This window comes from Pempheris klunzingeri, chromosome 19 (assembly GCF_042242105.1).
Source record: "Pempheris klunzingeri isolate RE-2024b chromosome 19, fPemKlu1.hap1, whole genome shotgun sequence".
NCBI lineage: Eukaryota > Metazoa > Chordata > Actinopteri > Acropomatiformes > Pempheridae > Pempheris > Pempheris klunzingeri.
In genome coordinates this window covers 16034659-16061630 of record NC_092030.1, presented here as the reverse complement: position 1 = coordinate 16061630, position 26972 = coordinate 16034659, and the positions used below count along the sequence as shown (strand labels likewise).

General features: G+C 42.4%; 1 protein-coding gene across 1 annotated transcript; it reads left to right on the top strand.

The window, feature by feature from the left end:
- The first annotated feature begins 458 nt into the window (after nucleotides 1–458).
- Nucleotides 459–26534, top strand: pcsk5a (proprotein convertase subtilisin/kexin type 5a). Its single transcript, XM_070850497.1, has 37 exons — nucleotides 459–608; nucleotides 2265–2369; nucleotides 3496–3567; nucleotides 3814–3954; nucleotides 4248–4324; nucleotides 4562–4650; nucleotides 4765–4937; nucleotides 5138–5344; nucleotides 8724–8824; nucleotides 8933–9036; nucleotides 9403–9523; nucleotides 9791–9979; nucleotides 11293–11429; nucleotides 11570–11692; nucleotides 11901–12003; nucleotides 12297–12487; nucleotides 12739–12823; nucleotides 13256–13359; nucleotides 13510–13648; nucleotides 13887–14002; nucleotides 14436–14538; nucleotides 15345–15481; nucleotides 16217–16417; nucleotides 16587–16655; nucleotides 16803–16845; nucleotides 17048–17190; nucleotides 17796–17996; nucleotides 19265–19348; nucleotides 19526–19724; nucleotides 20510–20724; nucleotides 21140–21382; nucleotides 22196–22432; nucleotides 22531–22708; nucleotides 23277–23494; nucleotides 24176–24276; nucleotides 24724–24931; nucleotides 26047–26534. The coding sequence occupies exons 1-37, from the start codon at nucleotides 459–461 to the stop codon at nucleotides 26532–26534; spliced, it is 5595 nt and encodes a 1864-aa protein (XP_070706598.1).
- The last annotated feature ends 438 nt before the right edge of the window (nucleotides 26535–26972 follow it).

The window sequence follows — 26972 nt, the reverse complement described above, 5'->3', positions numbered from 1 at the left end:
TGCAACTGTATGCAATTTTTGATCAAATAATTTTGGACCATTTGCATTAACAAGTAACCAGCAGGGGCAATTAATGAGGAAAAAGGCCGTCCATTTAATTAAAATGTAACATACAGACAAAGCTGCACCATGGGGACGTTTTTGGCTGCAACCACAGGTCGGATCCTAATAAAGGGACACACTACAGTTGATCTCTGGCTCCCATGTTGAGGCAGAAATTTGATAGCTGCTTGTTCACAGTGAAGGGGAGTCAGGTCTTCACAGCTTCAGCCGGCAGAGATCCTTCCGTTTCTGCAGAGCATCTGATGAAACTTGATGCTTTGCCACAGTGGACTTCAATTTTCAACACAAATTTTCCGCAATGAGAAACACGTTTGGCAGGAGAACAGGGTTGTGGGGCAATGCATGAAACCTTTTGGCACAGACTAAGGAGAGGAAGCTTCTTTATCTCTGCAGTTATGTTGCATTTATACGTGCTGTGGATGGGAACTCTTCTTCAGTTTTGTCATGCAACCATTTACACCAACGACTGGGCGATAAGAATAAGAGCTGACCGTGAGTCTGTCAACAGGATAGCAGAGAAATATGGATTCACCAATATGGGTCAGGTAGGTGTGATCATACTGTACAACATACTGTATATAAGGAACTTCAGACAAGCACAAACTGCAGTGAGGATTTGCAGCCTTGATCTCAGTTGTTAAAGTAATTTCTCAGTGTGTTACTGTTTAGGTAGGCTGACAGGTGAGCTCAGAGTAAAAGCCTTTATGTCGACAGGCTTCAGGTTAGGCCACGTCTCATTCAGATGCTCTCAACTACAGTAAAACTATTGACACAAAAACAAATCTAGAAAAAATCCAGTACACAATGTGAGTGTTGCAAAGCATTGTCTCAAATGCTTAACAAATCTTCTCTATCTCGCCACTGCAATTAATATAGATTTAAGAGATCAATAGTTGAATATTGTCCCATTTAGAAAATTACCATACTGCCCCATCTGCAATGTGATCTAAAACAACATTATTGCAAATTACAAATATCCATCTGGAGTAGTAACATAAATTGGATTAAATTTGGGATTCTGAGATTTAGTGCAACAAATGTCATTGAGCTTGCAATTCTCTGTCCACCATCTGCCTGGCAGAAACAACAGTGATGCTTCATTTTTGCTCAAGATTTAAGAAAATGAACATCCTATTTGACTGTCAGAAATAACAGTTGATTGATGATTATGTCTCAAAATCATAAAAAGGTAATAAACCAAATTGGTAGAGGTAAACTGCCAATAAGCTGGTGCAACATGAAATTAAGCTTCATTGTATAGAATGATTATTTTCACTTTAGTCCTGGACAACGTTTTATATTAGTAGTGAGCAAGCCTGTTGGTGGGTGTGAGAAGGATACTAAGCTGCCAAAAAAAAAGTGTTCCCTCACCTCTTGCTTTTATTCCATTATTCTAACCCTGACTGTGTACTATTAATTATCCAAACAGTTCAACCTTGATGAACCACGGTCCAGCACTTTATTGCCTTTTCAATCAAGGTTGCAAAGAATTTGACAGTGCTCATGTACAAGAAAGAAATAAAAGTTGAAATCAATCCGAGCAGACATGTTAGTACAGCTGCAGAATGACCAAATAAAAACAAAATCAATAAATAATAAAGAAAATAAATAAAACAGAGGGAGTTATGGAGCCCAGGCCTATAAAATCCAACAAATGTACTCCCAGGGGATAGGTGCTGTAATGAAAGTTGCAGGTCTTAGGTCCATGTTTCTTGAACCTATGAAAAAGAAAAACCCTTTGAGCTTGCTTTATATTGCTGAGGTCAGACAACGCAAATTTCACGACAGAGCCATCAGGGAATTAATTAAAACCATAATTTATTCTTGTCAGTCACATAAAACGGCCCACCTATGACAATCTTCGATTAAACATAAATTACCCAGAACTGCTTCTCATCTCAGCTTAGCTTTCTTTGTTTACGTCATGGCATTGTGGACGCAATTACACACACACATATAGCATGCGCACGTATAGAGGCACACGCAAACACACACATGAGCAGCAGTGTGGCTGGAGTCTCGTGGCTCAGGTTGCCATTGCCTGAAAAACTATCACAGGTGTAAGGTAGCCGCTTTAATAAAAGAGGCCAAAGGCAGTTTCATAATTTAACAGCTGTTTAGTACAGTGACAGAGTGGGATGAGCAACACACCTTCACCTGAAAACAAATTCATTTAGAGGATTTGATGTCTGTTTCAACAGATTGGAGACTTGAAGACTTATTACACTTTTCGACACCATGACACAGCTCAGCGGTCCACTGTGTCCAACAAAGAGGTGGCTGTCAGTGTTGCCAAGGAGCCCAAGGTATAGTAATGGGATATGAGGTGAACGGCAAGACTCTGATGGATTATTAATTAGCAGCACGTCCCCTCCCTACCTCCACACACAAACACATAGGCACACACATGTTCATGTACTGGACCTTTCTACACACTCGAGACACACAAGATGCCAAGAGTCATTAACAAAGAGGAGCAGAAAATGCCCAGTTTCACACACCACATCTGAAGGATAATTGTGGTTTGTTCTAAATTGGATCATACTTGAAGATTTGGCAATCATTTTAGTAAAGTAATAATAATATACCCTCAAAGTTAATTGCTGTGATCTGGAAAAAAGTGAAACAGGGCAATAACTACAATAGCAAATGGCGAAATATTATCCAAACCTCTTGTTGTAAACATCCATCACACTTTACACACAAGCTACCTGGTTAAACTTTGACCTGTCTGTATGATCTGTGTGCACAGTTCCAGTTCAATTTTACATATTTCCTCATCATACTTATAACACAAGGACTAACAAGCAATGCAAGTGTCTAGCCCTGAATAGCTTCTTCAAAATTCTTTCTGCGAGATTCAGCTGGAAATATCAAAAGGTCAGTCAGAGATTGTGTTTTAAACCAACTCACAGAGCTAACATTTGCTTAATTATCTAGCAAACTACAGCTGGTAGCATCTGCCAGCAACAGTTATCAGTTAGCAGATACCAACATTTTACAGACTGCCTAGGAATGAAAACCCTGCTTATGTCTGAAATTAAGAACCCAAAGTTTTCAGAAAGAATTTCAATGATAAATCTAGTGGCATTATTAATCTTAACTGCATGTGTGCTGTGCAAGAATGTAGTATTTAAGCTTTATCTACAGACTTAGCAACAAGGAATCAAGGGGACAGTGCTTAGCAAACGATCAATTAGGGATTATTACCATTTTGTATGCGCGCATTTTTGGCTTTTTCCTCCAATTAAAGTGGTTTAGATAATAGATATTATTATATAATCTGGCTAAAGTATTGGCAATGGCAATCCATTCAATAGTTGCTGGGATATTTCAGTCTGGATCCTTGGAGCCAAATGCTGCCAGCTTGCCTTAAAAAATACTCCAGTACATGTGAACATCTTGACAAGTACCCTGTGTGTTCCCTTTAAGGTGGAATGGCTCCAGCAGCAGGTGGTCCACAGAAGAGCAAAAAGGAACTCTAAAGCCAGTCACATCTTCTCCATTGACTCGAAAACCAAACACCTTCCCACTGCTCCTCTTCAGTCCATCCGCACCCGGACACTGCACCATAATGACTCAATGTGGAACAGCCTGTGGTACATTGTGAGTCATATTTTTTTTCCTTTACTAAGCTCAAGTCTGAAACACAGACACATAAACCCAGACAGACAGAGCCTAAAATAGACCCTGATTTATTCTTTACTCCCAAGGGCGAAATTGAATGTCCCACTATTTGCTCCACAGCACTGCAGTGATGAGTCCAAAGGCTGCCAGTCTCGTATGAACATTGCTGGCGCCTGGAGGAGAGGGTATACTGGGAAGGGTGTGGTGGTGTCTGTCCTAGATGATGGCATTGAGAGAGAGCATCCGGATCTGAAGCCAAATTATGTAAGTGCCCTGGGATGGGACGCTTTTCTCGGGAAGGGGACATTAATCATAAGCTATTTGGCAGAGCTCTTAGTGTAAGAGTGCAGAGCTGAGACAGATATTGCAGGCAGAGCTCTCGGGCCAAAGGTTTGGAAAGGCCGGCCAAGAGTATTGGAATGGACATTAAACGTCTGATCCACTTAACTGTCGAGTGGACTGGTGAATAATGCTCTTTGTGATTTGTCTGATGAAACAGAGACAGATAGCCGCTGGCATCTTATTATGTGCTGCTACTTACTATCTATCTGATTCAGGATCCTCTCGCCAGTTATGATGTGAATGGACAGGACCCAGATCCTTCTCCAAATTATTCCAACAACGCCGCTAACTAGTGAGTACTTCTTATTTCTAGATTTGCACCTGTTTCCTTCCCCTCATCATAATTCTAACTTTAATTAATGCATGCTTTTCTTTCCATTTTTCAGTAATTACATGCATATATGGATATGCAGATTCCCCAGTCTGAATTCTGTCTTCTCACTGGTTTGATGTAACGGAAATAGCCCGTCTTCTCCTCATGCATATGCATCTAACCTCATGTTCTGATGTACTCCTCCTTTCTCTGAAGCCATGGGACTCAGTGTGCAGGGATGGTTGCCGCGGCTGCAAATAACTCTCAGTGCACGGTTGGAGTGTCTTTCCAGGCACGGATAGGCGGTGAGTCCATGTGACAGCATAAAACGAGAATGCTGAAGGACTTCTGGAGGTCAAACTTTTGTACGGAGTGGATTCCAACATTATCATTACTCTCCTGTCCCCCTTTACCTGTAGGCGTCCGCATGCTGGATGGAGATGTGACGGACATAGTGGAGGCCCAGTCACTGAGCTTCAGACCACAGTATATTGATATCTATCTAGCTAGCTGGGGGCCAGAAGATGACGGGGCCACTTTGGAGGGACCTGGGCCTCTGACTCGTGTTGCTTTACAGAATGGCATCAAAACAGTGAGAGAAAGAGAAAAAAGAGAAAGAGTTTGTTTGTGCGAAAGAGGAAGAAAAATGCTTTTTGGCTGCTTGTGTTTGTTTGTGTTTGTGTCCTACCTGCGGCTGTATATTTACTTCAAGGGCTTTTTTTTTCTCCTTATCAATGTGTAAATATCATTAATAAATTAATCACCTCTGTCTGCTTCCCCAATTAATCTCAGGGCCGGCATGGGAGGGGCTCTGTTTTTGTCTGGGCGTCCGGCAACGGAGGGCGACGAGGTGACCACTGTTCGTGTGATGGCTACTGCAACAGTATTTACACTATCTCTATCAGCAGCAGCACTCGCAGTGGAAGCCAGCCAGATTACCTGGAGCAGTGCTCCTCCACATTTGCGACAGCTTACACTGGTGGGGACACAGAGGAAATGGTAAGTAGAGGCTGTGAGTAACGTAAGAAACATCTTCAGTGTGATTGTTCAGTAGCAAAATCTATACAGAACCAAGGCCGTGATGAGCTGAGATGGGTCTATATGGGTAATGGAAGCCTATGATTCCCTTGTAATTTATATCAAGTTACATTGTTCTTTTCAAGAAAACCCCTAAAATGAATAGTTATTTTAACCCACCATGAAATATGAAATATTCAAATCTATCAAGGTTTCACCTATTACTCCAAATACAAGAATATATAATATATATATAAATTTAAAAGTGTTGTAGGCCAGGTCTGTCCATCCATGAACACCTGGAACTATTGGTGAAACTTTGCTTTTCCTGCTGATCTGAACAGAGATTGCTGAGTAACTGTGTTGTGTTTTGATTATTCATTTTGCTGCCCTCAAACCTCTAAGGGAACAACAGCCAACCCTCCAGAGGTTTGGAGACTGGAGGAGTATTTCTTACATATTTGCAAAGACATTCTTTCTCTCTTTGGATGATAAAATTATATCCACTACAAATCTAAAAATCAGTTTTTACATTGTTTTTGAAAATTCTATCTGTAACTCTGGTTGAACTTTAAGGGATGTCTGTATGGATTTAACAGTCACTGCTGTCTTGCCAGCTGCTTAAAGCCAAAAAAAATTTACACATTTGGGAAATGAGGTTGAGGCGAGGGGGAACAGCTATGGGGGCGAGCAAGAGACAACTCCTGCAGTTGAGTGTGATGGTCTGAGACACCTGTCAATCAAGCAAATACGCCCCAAACATACTCCCTATGAACTTTCTTCCTGGTAGAACAATAACTTTAAAATTCACAAGACAGAGGAAGAAGTGAGATTAGCCAGTTAGACACTATGTTGTAGTAACCCTTAGTGCGGGGGTGTCCAAACTACGGCCTGCGGTCCAATTTTCATTGGCCCGCAGGAAATTCTAAAAATGTATTGGAATACGGCCCACACATGGAACATGCGCTGGACTGTATTGTACTTCTTAGTCTCACCGCTAGGTGGAGTAACTGTCTTGAACGAGGCAGCTTCTCTAAAATGAGTAATCGAAGAAGAAATTTGCTACAGGTGACCCAAAATCGCGGGATTAAGGAAACGTAAGAGAGCCAGTTAGTGAAGAAAGTTTCAGAGACGGTGTGCGATGAGAGCACAGCTAATAACTAATGAAGATCACTTTTGCATTACGGAGGAGCTGCTTGATGTTAGCAGTCTAAAGAGCACCACGACGGGTGAGGATGTTTTTGAAGCTGTGCCAGATGCAGTTGGCATGATGGGACTTAAGTGGGGCGAGCTGTGTGGGGCTCCAGCTGGGACAGGTGAGCGCAAAGGAATGGCCTCTACGGTGTCCGCCGAGGGGCAAGAAAGTGGAGGTAAGGCTGTTAATTCGAGCACCAAGGCTCTAGCACAGACTACTTCAAGCTTCCCTCTCTGATGCTGATGCTGGTGCTGGTGCTGGGGGGGGGGGCCTGGCCTGGTCTGCTCTATCACTCTCATGTACGCTGGCTAAATCGTGGCTCTGTGCTGCAGCGGTTTTATTCCCTGAGATCAGAAATCGACCAGTTTTGAAGAGAGAAGGACCTCTTCATGAGCTTAGTGACCTTCTCTGGTTGTCATTTTTAGTGGATCTCACTGATCACCTGAACAAGAGCCTACAGGGCAATTTACCTACATTTGATTGATTTTGCCAACTTTAATCCACTAGAGGTGAGGCGATATACATCACCTCTAGTGGATTAAAGTTAGTAATATAGCTCACTTCTAGTGAGTGGCCCAGCCCTTTGTATGTTTTTCTGTAAGTGGCCCTCAGTGAAAAAAGTTTGGACACCCCTGCCTTAGGGTGTATACCCTCATGTGGAGTACAGCTTTTTCCCATTCACTTCAACAGAGTATTTTTGGAGTCTGTTGTTCATTTACATTAAAAGCTATTAGAGGAGCTGCATTGCAATTACACAGTAGGAAGTTACCTTTGTAAACATCCTGAAAGCCAAAGACTCAGGAGGCCTACAGCAGCATGCCAGCATGCACAGTGTGGCCGGTCAGAAGAGATATCCTCCTATGGAGTACCTAATTACCTACCTTTCACTTTTTTTCACCTCAGTCATTGGCAGTTATTTTAGCATTTTGCATAGCAACCCACCAGGGAAGAAAGACTGTAATTATACAATATGCAATCACATGCATTGTATGTGCAAGCTCTTTGGAAAACTATCAATAAAAAAGTGACACCTGTACATTGACTCCACATATGCATTTAAATAGACAATGTTTTGATCTAAAATATCAGTTAAAAAGGAGATCCAACCGATTTTAAATGTTCTCTGTTTAAATAAATTAGAGGTGTGGAGTCAGAAGGCAGAAGTAGGCAGATACTTCTCTCACTTTATGTAATTTTTCAGAGGTCATGGGTAAACATAGGTGGGTGGCTCATTAAAGTAAATTGGGTGAACACTGAGAGCTGCTCATCTGGCCTCTGACTCATTTGGGGGTTTTCCACTTTCTTTCATCAGAATCTCTTTGTTAGGGAACCTGACAACATGTCAACACCACAGCTTACCTGGCAATACTCTGCTACCTCTTTTAGTACTTACAGTCCAAAACCCATTAGCTTGATTTATGTTTAATTAGTTTAATAAACCATGGTTGGTTTTGTATCTATTAGTGATCCCACGTGTTCCTTAAACCAGCTTATAGAAAAATGTGAATTTAATATGGACGTTTGAAAGAGATCAGATTTGTGCAATCTCCTAGTTTAACAGACCATGGTGTATGATATAATAACAAAAATATCATAAAAAAGAATGCTATACTGTCACATAATATGGTCATGGAAATAAATCAAAAATAAGAACACCAAATCAAGATTAAACATTTTCAAAATAAAACAAATATAGTTCTAGTTGTGATGTGTTAACATGTAGCTAGTTCAATATATACATAGGAGAGGGTGATACGGATCATGGTACACATAATTTTTTATTGTGAGATATATATATATATATATATATATATATATATATATATATATATATATATATATATTTACATTTTCTGGGAAAATAACTGAGAGACTGTTTATGGATGAAATTATGCAAATACCTGTCAACACCTGACTAATCTGTGTAAAATCCTACAAAAAGTGTTGCCATTGAATTGCCACAATGATCTAATACACATAAATGCATACAGAATGCTGACAATAGACAAATGTATACATCAAATGGTATATATTTTATCATTCAACCCAGATACAAGCCCTGAGTCCATTAAGGCCAGGGAGCAAAGAAGAAAAGCACAGTTCTGTGTGTAGCAGGTGAATACTGTTAAATATTAAAAAGCACGACAGATCTGGTGTCCTTGACAGGTAACGTTGGGTCCACAGCAGAGCTGCAGCTGGGCGAAATCAGAGACCTCGCTGTCCTCCTCCATGGCTGCAGGTGTCATTGCTCTCACGTTGGATGCCAAGTAAGCAGCTCTCCCACACACTATATCCATACATGCAGACACTGTTAGTGAGTATGATCAGGTGATGAAATTATGATGAGTTTCTCTGTTTGACCATGAACTTCTCAGCTCCTTGCTAACCTGGAGAGATGTGCAGCACATTATTGTCCGAACATCAAAAGCTCATCATCTTAATGCTCCTGATTGGCATGTTAATGGAGCCGGATACAAAGGTATTCTCATCCTGAATTTATAAAGCCTAACTGTTTATTATTTCAGTATTTGCCAGCAGTTTGGAGAAAATGAATAATTACATATCTTTTGAAAGCAATTCTCCCAAAACTTAGAATAAAGAAGATGAGTAAAGATAAGTTCAGCTTGATAAGCATATTTTGGTAAATGTTCTCTCAGCTCTTTTTAGAGAAACTATCAAACAGCGAGCATACAAACTAATGAGTACTGTGAGCAGAACAGTAATAAACGCCTACAAAGTCCCAGGAGTGTGTGATGTCTTTTATAAGCTACAGCGCCTTTTATGCCTCAGCTAATGTGGTGTGTGTGTGTGTGTGCGTGTGTTTGTGTGTGTGTGTGTGTGTCAGTGAGCCACTGGTATGGCTTTGGCCTGCTGGATGCTGAGAGCATGGTGAAGGAGGCTGAGCGTTGGAAACAAGTCCCCGCGCAGCATGAGTGTGTGGAGGAGGCTCCCATCAGGCTGAGCAGGTATCACACCAACCACACTGCGAGAGATCTCCACTTTGAGTCAGGGCTTCCCTTGATTCCTCCCCTTTTATCACACTTTATCTATTTCTGTCTCAGTTCTCATATGGATTTATCTCACATTGATTCTCACACTCTTTAATGGGTGTGATTTTCTTTAGTGCTCCTCTCCTTGTAACTCTCTCTTGTGCTTCTTGTTTTCTGCCTCGTCTCTGATCTCTGCCACGCTCTGCGTCTCTTTATTCTCTGCCCCTCTCCGTCTCATGACAGAACTATTCATCCAGGCTCGGTGCTGACGTCTGTGTGTGAGAGCACAGGCTGCTCTAGCAAGCCCCTGCAGCACGTTGTTTATGTGGAGCATGTCATCGTCCGTGTTACCATCACTCACAGTCGTCGTGGCGACCTCTCCATTACACTCAAATCACCTTCAGGCACCGTGTCGCAGCTGCTAGCTAACAGGTAACTAAGAGCAATGCTCAATCACAAACTAAAATATTACCATACTCTCCTTGTGGCTTCACAACACAGTTCTTACCCACAGACATCTATGTGCGACACTTTTATTTAGAGCACAGCATATAACTCCACAGTGCTAAATTCTTCAGTTTGGCACCTTGTCCCATTAGGGGGAAAGATGTGGATTTTGGCAAACACCACCGGAAAATCGCAGGGGATCAGGGAACTTATCTGGGCAAGTTCCTGGCAACATTTATTTCTGGCAGTTATCTGCTACGTGTTTTACTTTTGGCAAACTATGCAGTACCACAGATACACCACAAATGAATAACAAGAGAGACTCAAAGTGATGATAACTTGTTGCAAATTAACTCATCTAACTGGGTGCTCTAATTAAAGCTGCTCTAATCAATATTTCTCTAATAATAAAAGATTAAATCGCTGTGTATGATGTGAAAATGGCCACTCGTAGTGCCACACCGACATAAGATTATCACATCACTATGCAGCTCCCCTCAGCTCCATGGAACATTTTATAGTCTTTCAGCTCATTGTTTTGGTTTTAGGCCCACCAGTTTACTATTTCTGGTTCACGTTCATCTCTCTCAGTGTATGAGGTATAACCCTCTGCATAGTTCCTCCACTGCACCAACCAGCAGGAAAACTTAGAGAGCTGCTGGCGAACATAGTGGAGCACTTAGCAGCTTAAAGTGAGCTTATTTTCCTCAGAAGTTGGTTGAGACCAAACAGTTATAAGGAGAGTGAATACCGATCCTACATTCATCCAATGGCCAGAAACACGACTCCACATGAATATTGATTAAATGTTGCTCTACATCTTTTGGATGTGCACATAAGAAACTGTTTACCAGCAAATTTACCATATCAACTTTCTAAGGTGATTTTATGTCAGTGTTGTGTTTAGAATATATCATGCTAACCTAAGTGGCCAAAGAAATTATCAAATAAATTCATTATTTAAATGTTCCCATTTTTTGCTACTTTACACTTCTGCTTCACAATAAGTAGGTTGATTACAGTACTCTACTTTTACATAATTAGAACTTGTGCTTGTAATGGAGTATTTGTACATTGTTGAAGTGTTGCTAAGTATCTGAGTTTTAACAATAGGAGGACAGAGGTAGTAGTTGCAGTAATGGTAGCAGCAACAGTAGTAATATTATTAGCAGCAGCAGTAGTAGTGGTATTAGTAGTAGTACTATTAGCAGTAGCTATAGTACTAGTATTAGAAGCAGCAGTAGTAGTGGCGGTTGTAGTATTGGTGCTTATGATCATTATGTAATGTTTTGGTTTAGGCCTCTTGACGATTCCACAGAGGGATTTCAGAATTGGGAATTCATGACAGCTCACTGCTGGGGGGAGCAGGCAGCAGGGGAATGGACTTTGAAAATCCAGGATACTCCTTCTCAGAAGAGAAACAACACTCAACTGGGTCTGCTCGTCCTCTTTGTTGCATCTCAGTATTACGAAACACGCTGAAGTTCATCTAGAACAGCAGCTAAGATACAGTGCAGGCCTCCCGGGACAGAACATCTCATCTTGCTCTCTTTCTGTTTCTCTGTTGTTTCACAGGGACGCTAAAGGAGTGGTCCCTGGTGATTTATGGCACCGCAGAGCAGCCTTATCCCATGCATCGTGAGCGAGCCCGATCGGCTGAGATGCCGATGGATAGTGACCTCACCGAAGAATACAGTGGTGAGTCATGTACTCAGCTGGTATTAAGCTGCCTCTTCTTCTTACTCAGACCTCTCACACAGGAGCTAAATGCACTCTAATGCAGATTTACAGTGGATGTCTGTTCAGGTGGTTTTTTATGTAAATATGAAACTTCATCAGCCGTCTGGATAAATTCTCTGTTGTTGCCATGATGGTGAAGTGACTATGTGAGTATTTGCCCTTCCAGGACCCTGCGACCCAGAATGCAGTAACGATGGTTGTGAGGGCCCCAGCCCACAGCAGTGTGTCACGTGTTTACACTTTTTTCTAAAGTTCAAGAACAACACAAGGTTAGCATGATTACACAGTGTAGAGTACAGTTAGTAGATCCAGAATGCAGCGGCTGCAGTTGACACTGTTGCTGCAGAGCGTACGCCTCATACATGTTGCAAATGAAAATAATCAGCATGTTTTATTTATTGTGCCAAAATCTTAATGTGTAAGGAGACTAAAAATGTGTATTTTGCCAAACATAATTTCACATTGTAGAAAGGAAAAGTGAATGTCATTTTCTCCACTCCCACTCATTTAGAGAGTTACAGCTCTTGTCCTCTATGTGCTTTGGTCCGTGTCTGTCCAATAGGATGTGTGTATCAGAGTGTCCCAGGGGATTCTGGGGCGACCGCCGGCGTTGTAAGAGGTGCTACTCCTCCTGTGAGAGCTGCACAGGGAGTCGCAGTGTCCAGTGCACTTCCTGTCAACCTGGTCATCACCTCACTGAGGGGACCGGCACCTGCACAGCCATCTGTGGGGATAGCTACTACCTCGACCACGGTTGGTCTTCCAGCCTCAGACCTGCCTTTATGAATTTCAGGGTGTTTTGTCACATTTTTTTGTAATTAGACTTAACAAGACTGAGGGAACCTTTAAGGATCCGTGGCATACAGAGGAGTTGTTTGGAAACAGCTGCGTGTGAGCCTGCTAATGAATAGTCAGTTGGTGTAAGTGCAGTTGAGGGCTGTGTGAGTAAGATTGATTAATCGTTCTGATGTGTATTCCATGTGTATTGTTTGATTTCCCCGCAGATGCAAACATGTGCAGAAAGTGCAGTGAAAGCTGCTTGAAGTGCACCTCCTCCAGCATCTGCACAGAATGCGAACCAGACACAAGGTGAAACAAAGTCTCTGATGATGCTTGAATTAACTGCTCAGTAAACACCGCTCCTTCTCTTCCAGCCGTCGAGAATACTGATTCTCCCCGGGCGCGCACTCTCTGCAGCATCATAACAATTAGAAAAAGCTACAATGTTTGTAACTCAAAAGAATATGTTATCCTATCCTTTTCCAAGATGAAAAGTGTATCCCTCTCTGGATTTCCATTTTGCAGCATCGTCACAACAAAGGACAAAACATCTCTGTCAAATTCACCACATTGTTGAGTTAGAAGTTTTGGGTTCACTGACTCAGTTCACCAAGTACTTGTGGTGGTGTGCTGTGGGTTGGAGAACTGAGTCTGCAGTCTAAGGACAATGAGTCAGCTTGACGGTGTCACATGATTGGCTGTGTGTGTCACCGTGCCACATGCTCTCTCCGCCCTCTTCAGTCTGCAGGGGAATCGGTGCCAGCGTAACTGCGCGACGGGCTTCTACCACGACAAACAGGAAGGCGTATGCAAGCCCTGTCACAAGGCCTGTGCAACCTGTGCAGGTAAGAGTGGAGGTCAGCGGTCATGAACTGCATGGAAACTTTTTTAAATGTCATTAAAACACATGCCATGTATCTGTTGATGTTTGCAGTACTTCTTTGTATCTTTTATCCATTAAAAAACGTGTTTGTTTCTGCCTCCTGTGGCACCAGGCGCAGGTGTTAAGGCATGCAACCATTGTGCAGAAGGCTACTTGATGGAGGAGTGGAGGTGTGTGTCTTCCTGCAGTGCTGGTTTCTACGCCACAGAGCCAAACCCAGAGATAGCTGATGGGCACAGGATATGTAGGAGGTAAGCTCACTGGTTTGTGTTCAGGTGTGGGTGGTTTGTTTATCTGCTGATGGCAGGCCTTATTCTGGTGGTTGGCTTCTCTGTGCGTTTGTGTTCGCTTCCACGATTGTGTTTTATAGTTGTGTGCCTGTATGAGTGTCTTTTTTGGGTTTTTTTTTTTTTCCTCTGAGTGTGTTTTTTGTGGTCAGTCTGTGTGTTTGTGTACACATGCGTTCAGTCTCAGTGATCTCCTCCTCAGGTGTGACGCCAGCTGTCTCACCTGTGTGGGGCCGAGCGGGGGGAACTGCAGCAGCTGTTCCAGCGGTCACAGCCTGCAGGACGGAGTGTGTGTTGTTAACACTGAGTGCACAGACGGTCAGTCAAGTATATTTTTCCTCTATATTACACATGTTACATACAGTACATATTACATGTTGGCTCACTGCTGCCAAATAAATATGTGCTACCTTTACACATTTCTTACTTCCCTTAAAAAATACAATTATTTCCTTTTACTGAAATAATAATCATAATCAGAATAATATCATATATACACAAACTGATGTTTGATGAGAGTATAATGGCTGTTTTATATCTATACATGTATATATTTACATGTGATATGTATTATCATTACTCATCAGTCTGACTCAGACATAAGTCAGCTGTGTTTATTTGTGAAAATAATAGCATGGAGCTGTTTTCCGTATATGTGGCTTCCATTCTTTGGCATCTGACATTCGCTTCTATGCCTCAGATGGTTATTCATTTCTCAGTGAGCGTCGTTCTGTTGCTCTGTGTCTATCAGGAGAGTACCAGGACAGTAACGGAAAGTGCCACGCGTGTGATGCAACGTGTCTGAAGTGCACAGGGCCGCAAAGAGAAGACTGCATCAGCTGTGTTTCTTCACGGTGAGATGGCCTTTACCTTTTAGATTCAGGGTCAGGGGGGATATTAATACATCCACTGTTTCTCTGAGTAAAAGAGAGATGGTGTTTCACCATCGTGTGGAGTAACACATAACAGCATTTTTACAATCAAAGCCAGTAAGATGGCGGTCATATTCTGTTTGAATGTAAATTAATTGTGTATGTTATGAGGATCTTCTCTGATTTTAAATAAATGTCTAAGAAAATGAGCTGAAAACTGAAAAAGCTGAAAACACCCAACTGATGAGTCGATTGAAAGAATTATCACTTCAGTCATTTTCAGTCTCTGTAGTCTCTTCAGTATCTGAAGGTTTTGGACTCTTGGTCAAACAAGTCATGTGATGAAGGCGTCACCTTGGACTGGGAAGGTGTGATTGGCATTTTTTTTTATTTCATACATACATTTCATACATTAAATGATCAATCAACCTATTGAAAAATTACGATTAATCAATTAGATTGAACAATAAGGTATAAAATGTGCATTGTGGTCATTTTAGATATGGTGACTCTGTGCTGATTAGGTGAAATTCAAATATAATAACAAATAAATCTGTGTATATATTATATATAGCAGATCCCACATTATCTCCCAGCTTAACCAACCATCCCACCCCCTGACCTTCTGCCTGCCTGTGTCAACACGCTCAGCTTCATCTGTGTATCTCTCCCATATGTTACACGCTGGGATGTAAATGAGTTCAGCTCATTTGCACAGGCATTATTCATATCTGTTGATTTTGTAGTGTTGCAGCTGATAAAGGTGTTGTGGTTGTTCTCGGCTGCAGGGCTCTAGATGAAGGCTGCTGCGTGGTTGAATGCGCCAAGGGCAAGTACCAGTCAGGTGGCCAGTGTCACCTGTGTGACCACACCTGTGCCACCTGTGTGGATGGAGGGGCAGCCAACTGTACCAGCTGTGACACTGGTGAGGCCTGAACAAGGAAATCACTCTGTGTGTATATACTGTGTGTGTGATGGACAGAATCAGATATAAAATAAAAGCAGATAGAAGTTTATCAACAGCCTCCTGTCTATCAACAGACAGTTTTACTGTCCTAAAAATAAGTAGCTGGACTGTAGTGACATATTTATGTGATTAGGAGACCTATTTGCCATTTAATTAGTTAAATGAAGAGAGGAAAAAAACATTACATACCACCACATAAACAACAACCAACCATATTTTGCATTTGGGGTCGAAGTTCAAAAAGGTCAAAATCTCTGACGTCAGTCTGAGGGTCCAACCCACAGCAATTTTCAGTTCTGTAGTTTCATCAGAAATGCAAATATCATCAGAAGAAGTTGAAGAAATAGCTTAAAGCACAACGTTGGCATATCATCACCTTATTTCCTGAACTTGTAAGCAAACAGTTACCTCTTTAGATATCCAGCAGAGCCAGAGCTGCATTAGCTTTCATTTAGAGTTGTGTTTCTGGCCAAAGTCCAATATTTACTCTACATTTGGTTCTGGTCTGGTCTCCAACTTCTTAAGAAATTTGGCTCTACAGCTGCTAAATTCTTCACTTTGTTCCCCAGTTTGTGGATAAGGTGTCTGGTTGGTGCTGTACAGAAAGTATAGAGTTTGTACAAGCTGAGGTTTACCCAAAGTGTCATATAACGTGACACTTCCTCACCCCATAATTTGCCGTTTGTCCTCCAGATAAGTTTGGAATAGAGCGTTACCTGTATAAAGGCCAGTGTCTGGACACCTGTCCTGAAGCCTTCTACCACACCAAGGAGAGGAGCTGTGAGCCCTGCTCCGGCCACTGCATGCTCTGCACAAGTCCTACCCACTGCCTCAAATGTAACTCCTCCTACTACGTCTCCAACGGAGCGTGTACGAAGCTGGAGTGTGGAGAAGGTAAACAAGGTCACAGTGTTATTTATGAGCTGGTTTCCTTGTCTGTTGTGTTACAGTGTAACGCAGCGCCAAAGACGACCTTGAAAAGCATCCCACACCTGCCCCCCCATCGTTCTCTCGTCCCCTGATTGTTTCTCTCGCTGTATCTCTCTTCTCCCTTTTTCCCCAGGAGAGGTGGAGGATCCAGATTATGATGACTGCATGGCCTGTGAGGAGGGCTGCAGGAAATGTGTCCTGTGTAAGTCACGGCTCAGAAGCTAAAAAGAATGCCGCCTACAGTAGACAGAGCTCTCCTCCCAGTGTGTTCCCGGTGTGTTGTTCAAGAGTTTTTCCTGGTAGTTCCTGTTCAATAGGAGAGCTGAGTTTTTTTGTCTGCTTTCAACAGATAACCCCAGGCTTTGCCTGTCCTGCACTGAGGGCTTTTACAAGTAAGGCTGTGTGCCTCACTGTCACCATGTGTGATCTCGCCTCTCTGCACTCGTTTTGCTTTTCAGTTCACTGCTATGCTAGAATAAAAAAGGCCCTCTTTGCTGTGAGAGTATAGTGGATTTGTGTGTGTGTCTGTGTGTGTGTGTGTGAGAGAGAGGGAGAGAAAAAAACGCAGGTATAGACTGCTGGCTTTGTAATCAGTTTTCAGGATGGCTGCTACAGAAACTGCCCGGCTAAGACGTACAGCGTGGAAGAGGAGATGATCTGCGTTCCATGCGATGACAACTGTGTGAGCTGTGATAAACACGAGTGCTACTGGTGTGAGACGGACCTCTTCTTATCAGGTAAAACTGCCCCACTCAATCAAGACATGAAGGCATGAAGCAAACTGATGTTTCAGCATTTAAAAGTTCCAGCAGATGAGTTAATTTTATGTTGGGAAATCCAGGTTTTATTAAGCAGGTAGATAAAATGAGCTGTGTAGTTTGAGGTGATTTTAAGACCCTACAGCATGTAAGTGTGATATCAATGAATTAAGAATGAATTAATGATCTGTTTGAGGTACTGACCCCTGGACAGTTTCCCCATTTGTTATAAAGCCTTGACTTTAGTTTAAAAATAAATTTAGTAAAAATGTAGGAAATTTCTCTGTGGAATGTTGCAGAGTAGAAGTATAAAGTAGCACAAAAATGGAAATACTTAAAGGAGTAGTCCACCATTTTCAAACTTATGTTGTCTTCAGCCCCAACTGACTTCCTCTTGAGTCATAAAAAGGCTTCATGCAACCTTTTTCAAATATTCAAAAATCCTCTTCTAGACCTGTTAATACATTTTGATGTGATAAGTGGTGGAATTCCCCTTTAAGTAAAGTACCTAAAATTGTGAACAGTTAACTTGGTTACATATGATATCAATTTCAGAAAACAGAAACGTATCCTATTTTTCCCAGAGGGGAGTTGTGTTTCAGTGTGCCCTGATGGTTTCTATGGCGATGAAGACACCAATGACTGCGAGGAGTGCGACCCAGACTGTCTGACATGTGGCGGCCCGGAGGACTATGGCTGTCTGTCATGTGAGGAGGGGAAGACGCTCAAAGATGGAGAGTGTGTGTCTGACCATGAGGTCTGTCCCATTAGGACCTTTCGCAGTGGTGAGACTAATACTTTTGTATTCCGCTAATCCAACTGTCTGCCAATAATGAATCAGGGATTTGGGCACTTTCACAGGGGCAGAAAAGAAATCTTGGAGGGTAATTGGTCTGTGTGCCACCGTCCCTGAACCCTGTACCAACTTAAGTACTCAAAACAGATAGAACTACTGAACGTGGGCCAGATACGGACTTTGAAATAATTGATTGTATATGCTGAGCACTTGATTCCCCCTAAGAATTAGCAGACAGACCTTAAAACAACATATGGTAATTAGTGCGAAGCAAGACATCTTAATTATAGGAACTTAAATAACTCAGAGAAAAGTACATAGGTTAATAGAAAGGTTGAAAATGAATACAAAGAAGTAAAGTTATTCTTAAACTTTGCACCTCAGTAGCTACAAAACCTTAGATTAAAGTCTCAAACCCTCACTCAAGACTTAGATAAGCAAAATGTTGCAAAATGTAACTGGAATTTAAATTTAAGTACTAATCTTTGTTGTTGTTTTCCTAAACGCTGTTGTCGAGAGACATTTTAGGAAATGCATTTTCTTGATGAGGAATGCATGAGAAAATTGACACCACTCTCATCTCATGTACATTAGATATGAAACTGCAGCAAGCTTAACTTAGCACAAAGACTGAACACAAAGAGGAGGAGTTAGCCCGGCTCTGTCCAGAGTTAAAGGTTGTCAGGAAAGGTGGTAACAAAACTCATGGAAGTCACTACACCTGATGAAGAAGTAGTCCCGTCACGTATAACCCCTTCAAAGCCAAAACTTGTCACTTGTAAATTTCTGTAAGTGACGTTTTATTCATATAAAAGGCTTTTTGGATCACACATCACAAGTATGTTACAATAAAAGACAAAAAAGGACAGAGTGAACAAAGTTATGACATGTTAAAAGGTACAATTTGGAAATGTTGATGGACACTTTTCCACTGTCGCTAAGCCATCTAATCGCCTGCTAATTCTAGCTTCATTAGAGAGCAGTATCAGTCTTTTCATCTAACTCTTGACAAGAGAGCAGATAAGCATATTTCCAAAACTGTAGGATATATAAATTAGATTATGGTATATCTTAGCAACCGTAAGTCATATAAGTCTCTAAAATGATCGGCTACCACTGGCTGACTGAAATGTTCAGGCTCTATTTTCTAGCCAGGCCGGTGATTACGTGCGCTACGTGTCCCCCTGTCGTGTGTCGTGCTGTAATGCTGTAAAGAACCGTGGCTCTCTCATGTACACGGGGTTGTTTCCCCTCCAGATGAGGGAGAGTGTGAGGACTGCCACCCATCCTGTGAGACCTGCTCTGGAGAAGAGAAGAATCAGTGCACAAAATGTCCAAAAGGTCTGTCAGTCACAAATACAGATTAGGTGTTTGCATGTTCTCAGACCTGCAACAGCATTTTTTTTTTCAGTTTATATCTCGTCAGAGTGGCAACAGCAGTTTCATATTTTCATGTTTACACCTCAGCATATCCAGCTCTTTTGCAGTGACGATGTTTACTCTTTCTTCCTCCTCCAGGGCGGTTTCTGACCACACAGCAAACATGTGTGTCAAAGTGTCCAGGGGGTTTCTTTGCCAGTTGGCTGAGCGGTGTGTGTGAGGCCTGCCCTCCGGGCTGTTTGCAGTGTGTGGACGCTCAGCACTGCACACGCTGTCAGAGCACTCGTAAAGCTCAGCTATACCTGCAGGATGGACAATGTGTCCAACAGTGTGACAGGTCAGGGGTCCACCCCATCGCTGTTTGTTTTTTTTCTCTCAAACGCAAATGTGTTTACATGCTTTTTAAATACTGGGACATGGGTGTGCTCCAGCTCTGTCTGGAAATTGATTTATCTCAGTTTGGAAATATGGTGGGAATTCAGCCCTGCTGGCACACTCATGTTGAAATCACCTCTTTTGAACATCAGGCCAGATGTCTGAGGCACAACCTTTGAAGAGCCAAAAATAAAATGTCAGGAGATGTATTTGCTGGCCATGATTTTGACATTTCTTAGTTGATGTTTATGTGCTATTAAACTGTGACATCCTTGAGATTGAAAGAATATCTCGTCCTTACTAGAGAGGTTCTTGAATCTCCATTAGCACGTAGACCACTTTAACATTTTGGCCTTAAGGCTACCAAGCAAGACAAGAGCAAACTGTTAGTCCTTAGTGTTTATCTAGTGTAGCAGAACACAAATGCATGACAGCATGTTAAATTTCTCACATAGCAGAAAAATATAGATATATGCAGCTCAACTTGACACATAATATGTGATAAAACTAATTAATTAATTAGGAGACGTACAGGTACATCACCATTGTTTATACTTACCATTGTCTTGTGTGGGAATTTGAAATTAATGCATCTCCTTAATGATGTCCAGTGTGCAGCCTGGTTCAGCTGATGGGATTTAAACATAATCTAGTATGAAGGCAAGGATGCAAATGCAAAGCACACATGTGTAATAAGCCCAGTGTGCTCTCTTGCGTCTGTGTCTACTGATCTCTGGCCTCTCACAGGGGTTACCCTGCAGGCCAGGTGTGCCGTATCTGCGCAGCAGGGTGCGCGTCCTGTGGAAGGAACGCCACCCACTGCCTCAGCTGCCAAGAACCTCTCGTCCTACACAAGCACCAGTGTGTGGAAGAGTGTCCACCAGCGCACACCGTCCGGGACGGGGAGTGCCAGCACTGCCCCTCAGCCTGTCAGGAGTGCAACCCACTCGGGCTGTGCACAGGTACTGTTATATCTGTAATAACTTTGTTGATCCCTTAACATTTCCTGTATCACCATCAGCACTTAGCAGCTACTTTGGGTTTACATTACATTCCCATCAGCTCCTGATGACCTTTGTGTTTAGTGCTAATTATCAAATGTATACCAGCATACCAAGATGATAAACTAAGATGGTGAACATGATAAACATTATGCCTTATAAACGTCACCATGATGCATTGTTATTGTGAACATGTTAGCATGCTGACAATTTGCTGTTGACTCATGTTCTTAAACATCCACTGTGTCTAGATGACAAAAGAAATGTTCTGTTTAAAAGTGAGAGTACTGATCATAATGCACAACCTTTGTGCACCTGTGTCAAGTCTAATATTTAGGGTGTAGATTGACGGTCAATTCGGCGCTTCTTTGTGCAGACTGTGAGGAGTATCACTTTCTCCACGAGGGCCTGTGCGTGCCAGACTGCCCGGAGAGGTTCTTTGAAGACAAAGAGCAAAGGGAGTGTTTGCAATGCCACCCTGACTGCGCTTTGTGTGACGGCCCGAATAACAACGACTGTGATGACTGTATGGACCCCGAGACCACTCTGCACAATGGGGCGTGTCTGGCAGAGTGCCCCTCCCATACCTACAGAGACGCCATAACAGGGGAATGTAAAGGTACAAAAGAAAACACACACATAAGTTTACCTGCCCGTTCTGAGTGTTGGCCACTGAGGGCTAATCTGAGAGCAAAAAATGAACTCCTCTGATCAATATTAAGGCAAAACCCAAATGTTCTCAATATTATTTGTATATTATTTCTCCTGTCGTCTTGGATATGACAGAAGTCAGAGATGCTCTGTTTCTCCTAAAACTTTGTTTTCTCCTCAGTGATGCAACCTTTTCTGTCCTTCATGCATTTTCTCAATTATATTCTCTACTATGCCTGAGTGTGTTTCCTGACTTCAGCTCAAACTAAAATAGCAACGCTTTTCAGATGGTTAACAGGCAGCTGTCAAACCTTGAAAACAGAACAGCGATGCCAAAGACAGTTCCCTAGAGAAAGACACACCGCTCTGGTTTTGTTATTCAGAAACACAAAAGCTGGTGTGTTTCTCCCAGGAAAATGTTGTAGGCGATGCTCACTTTTGTTGCTGCATACAGTAGCTGCCAGCAGTAAGACATTTGAAAGGAAGTACATTGCTCAGCTGCAAAATGGACAGAGGGTGATTTTTAATATTTATTTTCATCTGAAATGAAAACAGGCTGCAGAAAATGTTTTCACAGATCACATTTGGAAAACTAGGTAAGATATATCACTGCAGGAAAAAAAATGTAAATTATTCAAATCTTTTATATCTAAGATGCTGATCTGATTATAGATAATTACCATATTAGATCCGATATCATGTCAAGATGAACTAATATTGATTCTCCGTCATGCGCTTCACTGTAGGTGTGATAATATCTGTGACTTACTTTTTTACTTAGACTGTGACACATCCTGCCTTACCTGCTATGGGCCCCACATTGGCTCCTGCACCAGCTGCAGAGAGGGTCAAACGCTAGATGTGCACGGCCATTGTGTGCCATCAGCCAACAAGTGCTCGCCTCACCAGTATGCAGACCAAGACGACGAATGCCATCCGTGTCACAAATACTGCCACAGGTGTTCGGGTCCCGGCAAAACTCACTGCCTGAGCTGCAACCAAAAACATCTCCTGCTCAGTGAGTCCAGTCTGGCTTATGAATTATCTCTGGAAAGCTCTGCAAGCATCTGTGACTTGTTTGTGTAGCTGCATGATCGTGTGTGTTTGTTGGATTAGATGGCACCTGCGTGGATGGGTGCCCCGCGGGCTACTATGAGGACGAGTTGGGGCAGAAATGTGAACCTTGCCATCCTTCCTGTCAGTCCTGCGTTGGAAAGCACAGCCACGAGTGCCTCACCTGTAAAAGCCACCTATTTCGAGAGGGCAAAGAGTGTGTGGAGACCTGCCAGCACAGGTAGTCTAACCTGCTCAGTGTCCGGCTGTGCCGCTCATTCATCACATAAAGTGTTGTCATTGGTAAAAGATAGGTCTAGTCACATAATGTTGTTGTGGACCATCGCTTTTCTATAGGTAGCTGGACAGGCAGGCAGTTTAAAGATAGCAGCTAATTTAGCCTGAGATTTAAATATCTGTTCATGTGGCCTGTAAAATGGTCATTAGACTTGATTTTATTTGAGATGTGGTGATTGAGCTCTCTCAATTAATCTCAATCAGTGCCACCCTACATACTTTAGCACCTTTATGTGTGCAATGCAGCGTACAGCAAAAAAAGAAAATAACTCTCTGTCTCTATCAAGCAGAATCTGTCTGTGTCTCGCTCACCTCAGCGATGGTTGGAAGTGTTTTGTTATGATTGCATTCCCTCTGTCAGGATGTTGTGTCTGAGTAGTTTCAGTTGTTTGTAGCTGTATGTGACTGAGTGGCTGTGGAAAGGAATTTCCTTTGAGGACAAACAAAACTCTAATCTCATCTCATTTAATTGAATCTAATCTATCAGAAATTTCTCACCATCTATCCAGGAGTCACTATGGAAACACGGACTCAAGGACGTGTGAGAAGTGTGACCCGAGTTGCGCTGAGTGTTTTGGGGGCGGGGAGGATAACTGCCTGAGCTGCGATCTGGGTCTCATCTACTTGCGGAAAGAAGGCCGCTGCCTCCCCTCGTGCCCTCAGGGATACTACCACGACAGTGTGCACAGGACGTGCGAGCCCTGCCACGCCAGCTGCAGAGCGTGCTCAGGTACGAGTGCCCACTCTGCGGTAATTTAACACCATGCAGGTAAACCCACATGTAGATACTGATGCTGCTGTTTTCTCCAAGGACTGCAGATGCTAATGGTTCATGCAGGTTCATGCAGAATGTACATCCTGCAAAGGGACATTAATCTAAATCTTTAAAGAATAATGTGAACAGTTGAACTATTTGTCTAATCTAAAGGTAAAGAACTGCCAACAAATCCCATGAAAAGGCTGAAGCCAACATTGCGTTGGTCCATCTCTCAGTATTTCCCAAGGCTCTGTGGGACCCACTGGTTTCTACGAAAGACATAAATCTTTAGAAACAAACATAAATATATGGACTCATTTTCTGAAAAGTAACTAGTGTATTTGTCAGGGACTGTTTACAGTCCTGGATTTAGTGCACTAGTTAATATTCATAGCAGCAAGATGGTGCATGTGGGATTGACTCAATAAACCAGTGCCCGTGTTCGTCGCAGTGAAGGAGCATCTCACTGAGTGCACCAGCGTACTTGTACACCGATGCGGTCTGCACTGCAATGGAGCTCTATGGCACAGCGGAGTAAATGTCACGCAGACAATGCTTGTTTGTAGGATCAATTCAGCGCTGGTTTTGATATTTTCATGGGATTTGTTAACAATGAGAAAAATACATCACCTTTATGTTGTCATGTATCTGCAGGAAAAGATTCCCAGTCCTGTGACTCGTGCTACCCTGGATACCTGCTCTCACAAGGCACGTGTGAGTCCGAGTGCGGCATGGGCCAGTATCCTGAAATAAAGGTAACCTGTCTTTTTCTTTTTTCTAGGGTTTAATTTCATAAATATTAACTTTATATATAAAAAAAAAACTCACCATGTCCTTGCTTCACCATAATAATTATTACTAATATTTTGGCCCCAGGTATGATATAATGTAGCTCAGACAGGCTTATTGCTGCACCAGGAGAAATATCAAACAGCAGAGTGAAAATTATTACTTTGTCACGATTTCAAAAAACAAATCTCCTGGCTCATGCTGTGAGGCAACTGACTGAAACTGTCTGGCAGGTAGATGCATATTAATTGATTTAGCTGAAAGGCAGTGCATCGCTTAAATTCACTCCTTTTAGAAATGAAAGCTTTGCATATCTTCGGAGGCACAGAATCGGTGGGTGTGATGCAAAATGCATTCTGCTGTCTGGGTATGTAGTCCTGTCAATGTCAGTCCATTCTCCTGCCACTCATCAGGGTTCAGGCCACGTTTGTGAAGACTGCCACAGCTCCTGTCTGGAGTGTCGGGGGCCTGGTCCAGCCAACTGCACAGTGTGTCCCACTCAGGCCATCTTAGAAGCTGGGGGGCGCTGTCTGCTTTGTTGCCGCCATGAGGAGGAGGAGGAGGAGGAGGAGGAGGCCTCAACACAGCAGCAGGACTGTTGTAACTGCACTGAGACTCGAGGTAGGCTGTCGGTCGGTGTTGCTTATTGACAGAAAATGGAGATTTTTTTTATCGTAACAGGCCAAAGCTGAAGTTTTGATTATATTTATCATCTTTTCTGGTTGTACAGATCTGCAGATTAAACCTCTAAGTTTATCATATCTCTTGTAAAGTACAAAACACGAGGGCTAACTAGCCACCAAGTTGTTTCTTTATTAATTATTTTTTACATTTAATTGATTGATCACTTAGAGTGAAAAATCATCATCATCATCATCATTATTGCCAAGCCCACAAGAACACAAAATGATCTTACTTTAGAAAAGTTTTGGTTATTTTACATTAGGATTTGTGAATATCTTTTTTTCTCTGTGTCACATACTTCAGCGCACAGATCAGAATTTGGCAACATCAAAATGTGATGACAGTTGGTGGGTTGGCAGGCCACTGTCAATCAAGTCTGAGCCACACGACGCTGATGAAGAAGATGAAGTTTTTGTGTTTTTAAACACAAAATAATAGCTACATTTGTCTTTTTAACTTTGATTGTTGATCATGTACTCACAAATGTTTAATGCTTGAGCTTTAAATTCAAGTTTAGTGTAATAGAGACTTGGTTCTTTATTATGAATAATGTGTCCTTATCTTTTATTGATGTTGAGGAGAACATTAACTATATGGACTGTAATGGAATGATGACATAGATTACTTTTTTTAAAAACCAAAAAAAAACAAGCAGAAGAGGTGGCAGGACTTATTTTGCAGCGCTGCGCAGCTTATTGCTTGTTAGGTGGTAATTACTGCAGGGGATTCAGGTGAACGGATTCATGGTTTTTTTCCATCAGCTCATTTCTTCTTTCATCTGGATTTTAAAAAGATTCTATCCAGACAGATTTTTGTGGATAAAGAAACTGAAAATGTAAAAATTGTGAGGGGGCAAAGCTAGGATTGTGAGAAGTCAGGGAAATCGGTGGAAGTCGCACCCTTGCAGACAACAGAAAAACAACAAATTCCCACATTTCAGAAGCTGGAACCAATTGTTAGAATGGTTAGAAATGCTTCAACATCTTCCTATTTAGAGAGTACAGTAACTAGAGCATCTGTGTCTAAACTTCCTGTCTTTATGGGATTTCTAGGAGAGTGTGTCCTCAGTACCAACTTGGCATTCAGGAACGAGGAAGAGGAGGAGGACAGGGGCAACCTGGCAGTTTTCATCATCGCCTGCATCCTGCTGGTTCTGGGACTGGTGGCTGTTGTGTTCCTCATCAGACACTCCCGCTCCAAGAGGGCGCCCCCGGACATCACCCCCCGGGGCTACGAGAAGCTGGGCTCTGGCGGGGGATACGGAGGTGGCAGCAGACTCGGAGGCTACAGCTCTGCTTCCTCTGCGTCTTACAGCGGCCGCGCCAGCTCCTCCGGCGGCCGGTTCCAGGAGGCCCAGTTGGTTGACATCAGCAAACACCGGTCAGGGAGCAAGGATGATGATGATGATGATGATGAGGATGAGGACATCGTTTACATGGGCCAGGACGGCACAGTGTACAGGAAGTTCCGGTACGGACAGCTGGGGGATGACAATGAGGACGAGTTGGAGTACGATGATGAGAGCTACACGTTCCGGTGAAGCATAAGAGACACTTTTCCTTTTCCCTCTGGGTTCCTCCTCTCTCTCTCTCTCTCTCTATCTCTCTCTCTCTGATTCCTTCCCCTGTGCTGTTTATCTCCTCCTGCCCTGAGGGACAGACCCATTTATCCTTCACTGAGTATGAGTCAAACCAAATGAGACATGAGAAGCTATCTATAATGAGCTGCATTTTACAACCGCTATCCATTCACAAAATGAAATGTGCTGCGGAGAAAATTCCATGTTGTTTAGAACTCCTCTGAACTACATAACTAAACTTGATTTCCTGTTTATTTCACACACACATAACACAATTTATCATGGGCATTTACTAGTTTTGACAGTTTCATTTATCATGTTATTCATCTTTTTAAATTGTTGTGGTGTTGGTTAAACATTTTAAATTTGATTAATCATAGTTTTTCTTTTTTTTTCCAT

Coding starts and splice junctions, on each gene's coding strand:
- pcsk5a (XM_070850497.1), top strand. CDS start 459: ATGTTGCATTTATACGTGCTGTGGATGGGAACTCTTCTTCAGTTTTGT. Junction 9,037..9,402: donor TAATGGAGCCGGATACAAAG/GTATTCTCATCC, acceptor TGTGTGTGTCAG/TGAGCCACTGGTATGGCTTT. Junction 24,932..26,046: donor TAACTGCACTGAGACTCGAG/GTAGGCTGTCGG, acceptor TGGGATTTCTAG/GAGAGTGTGTCCTCAGTACC.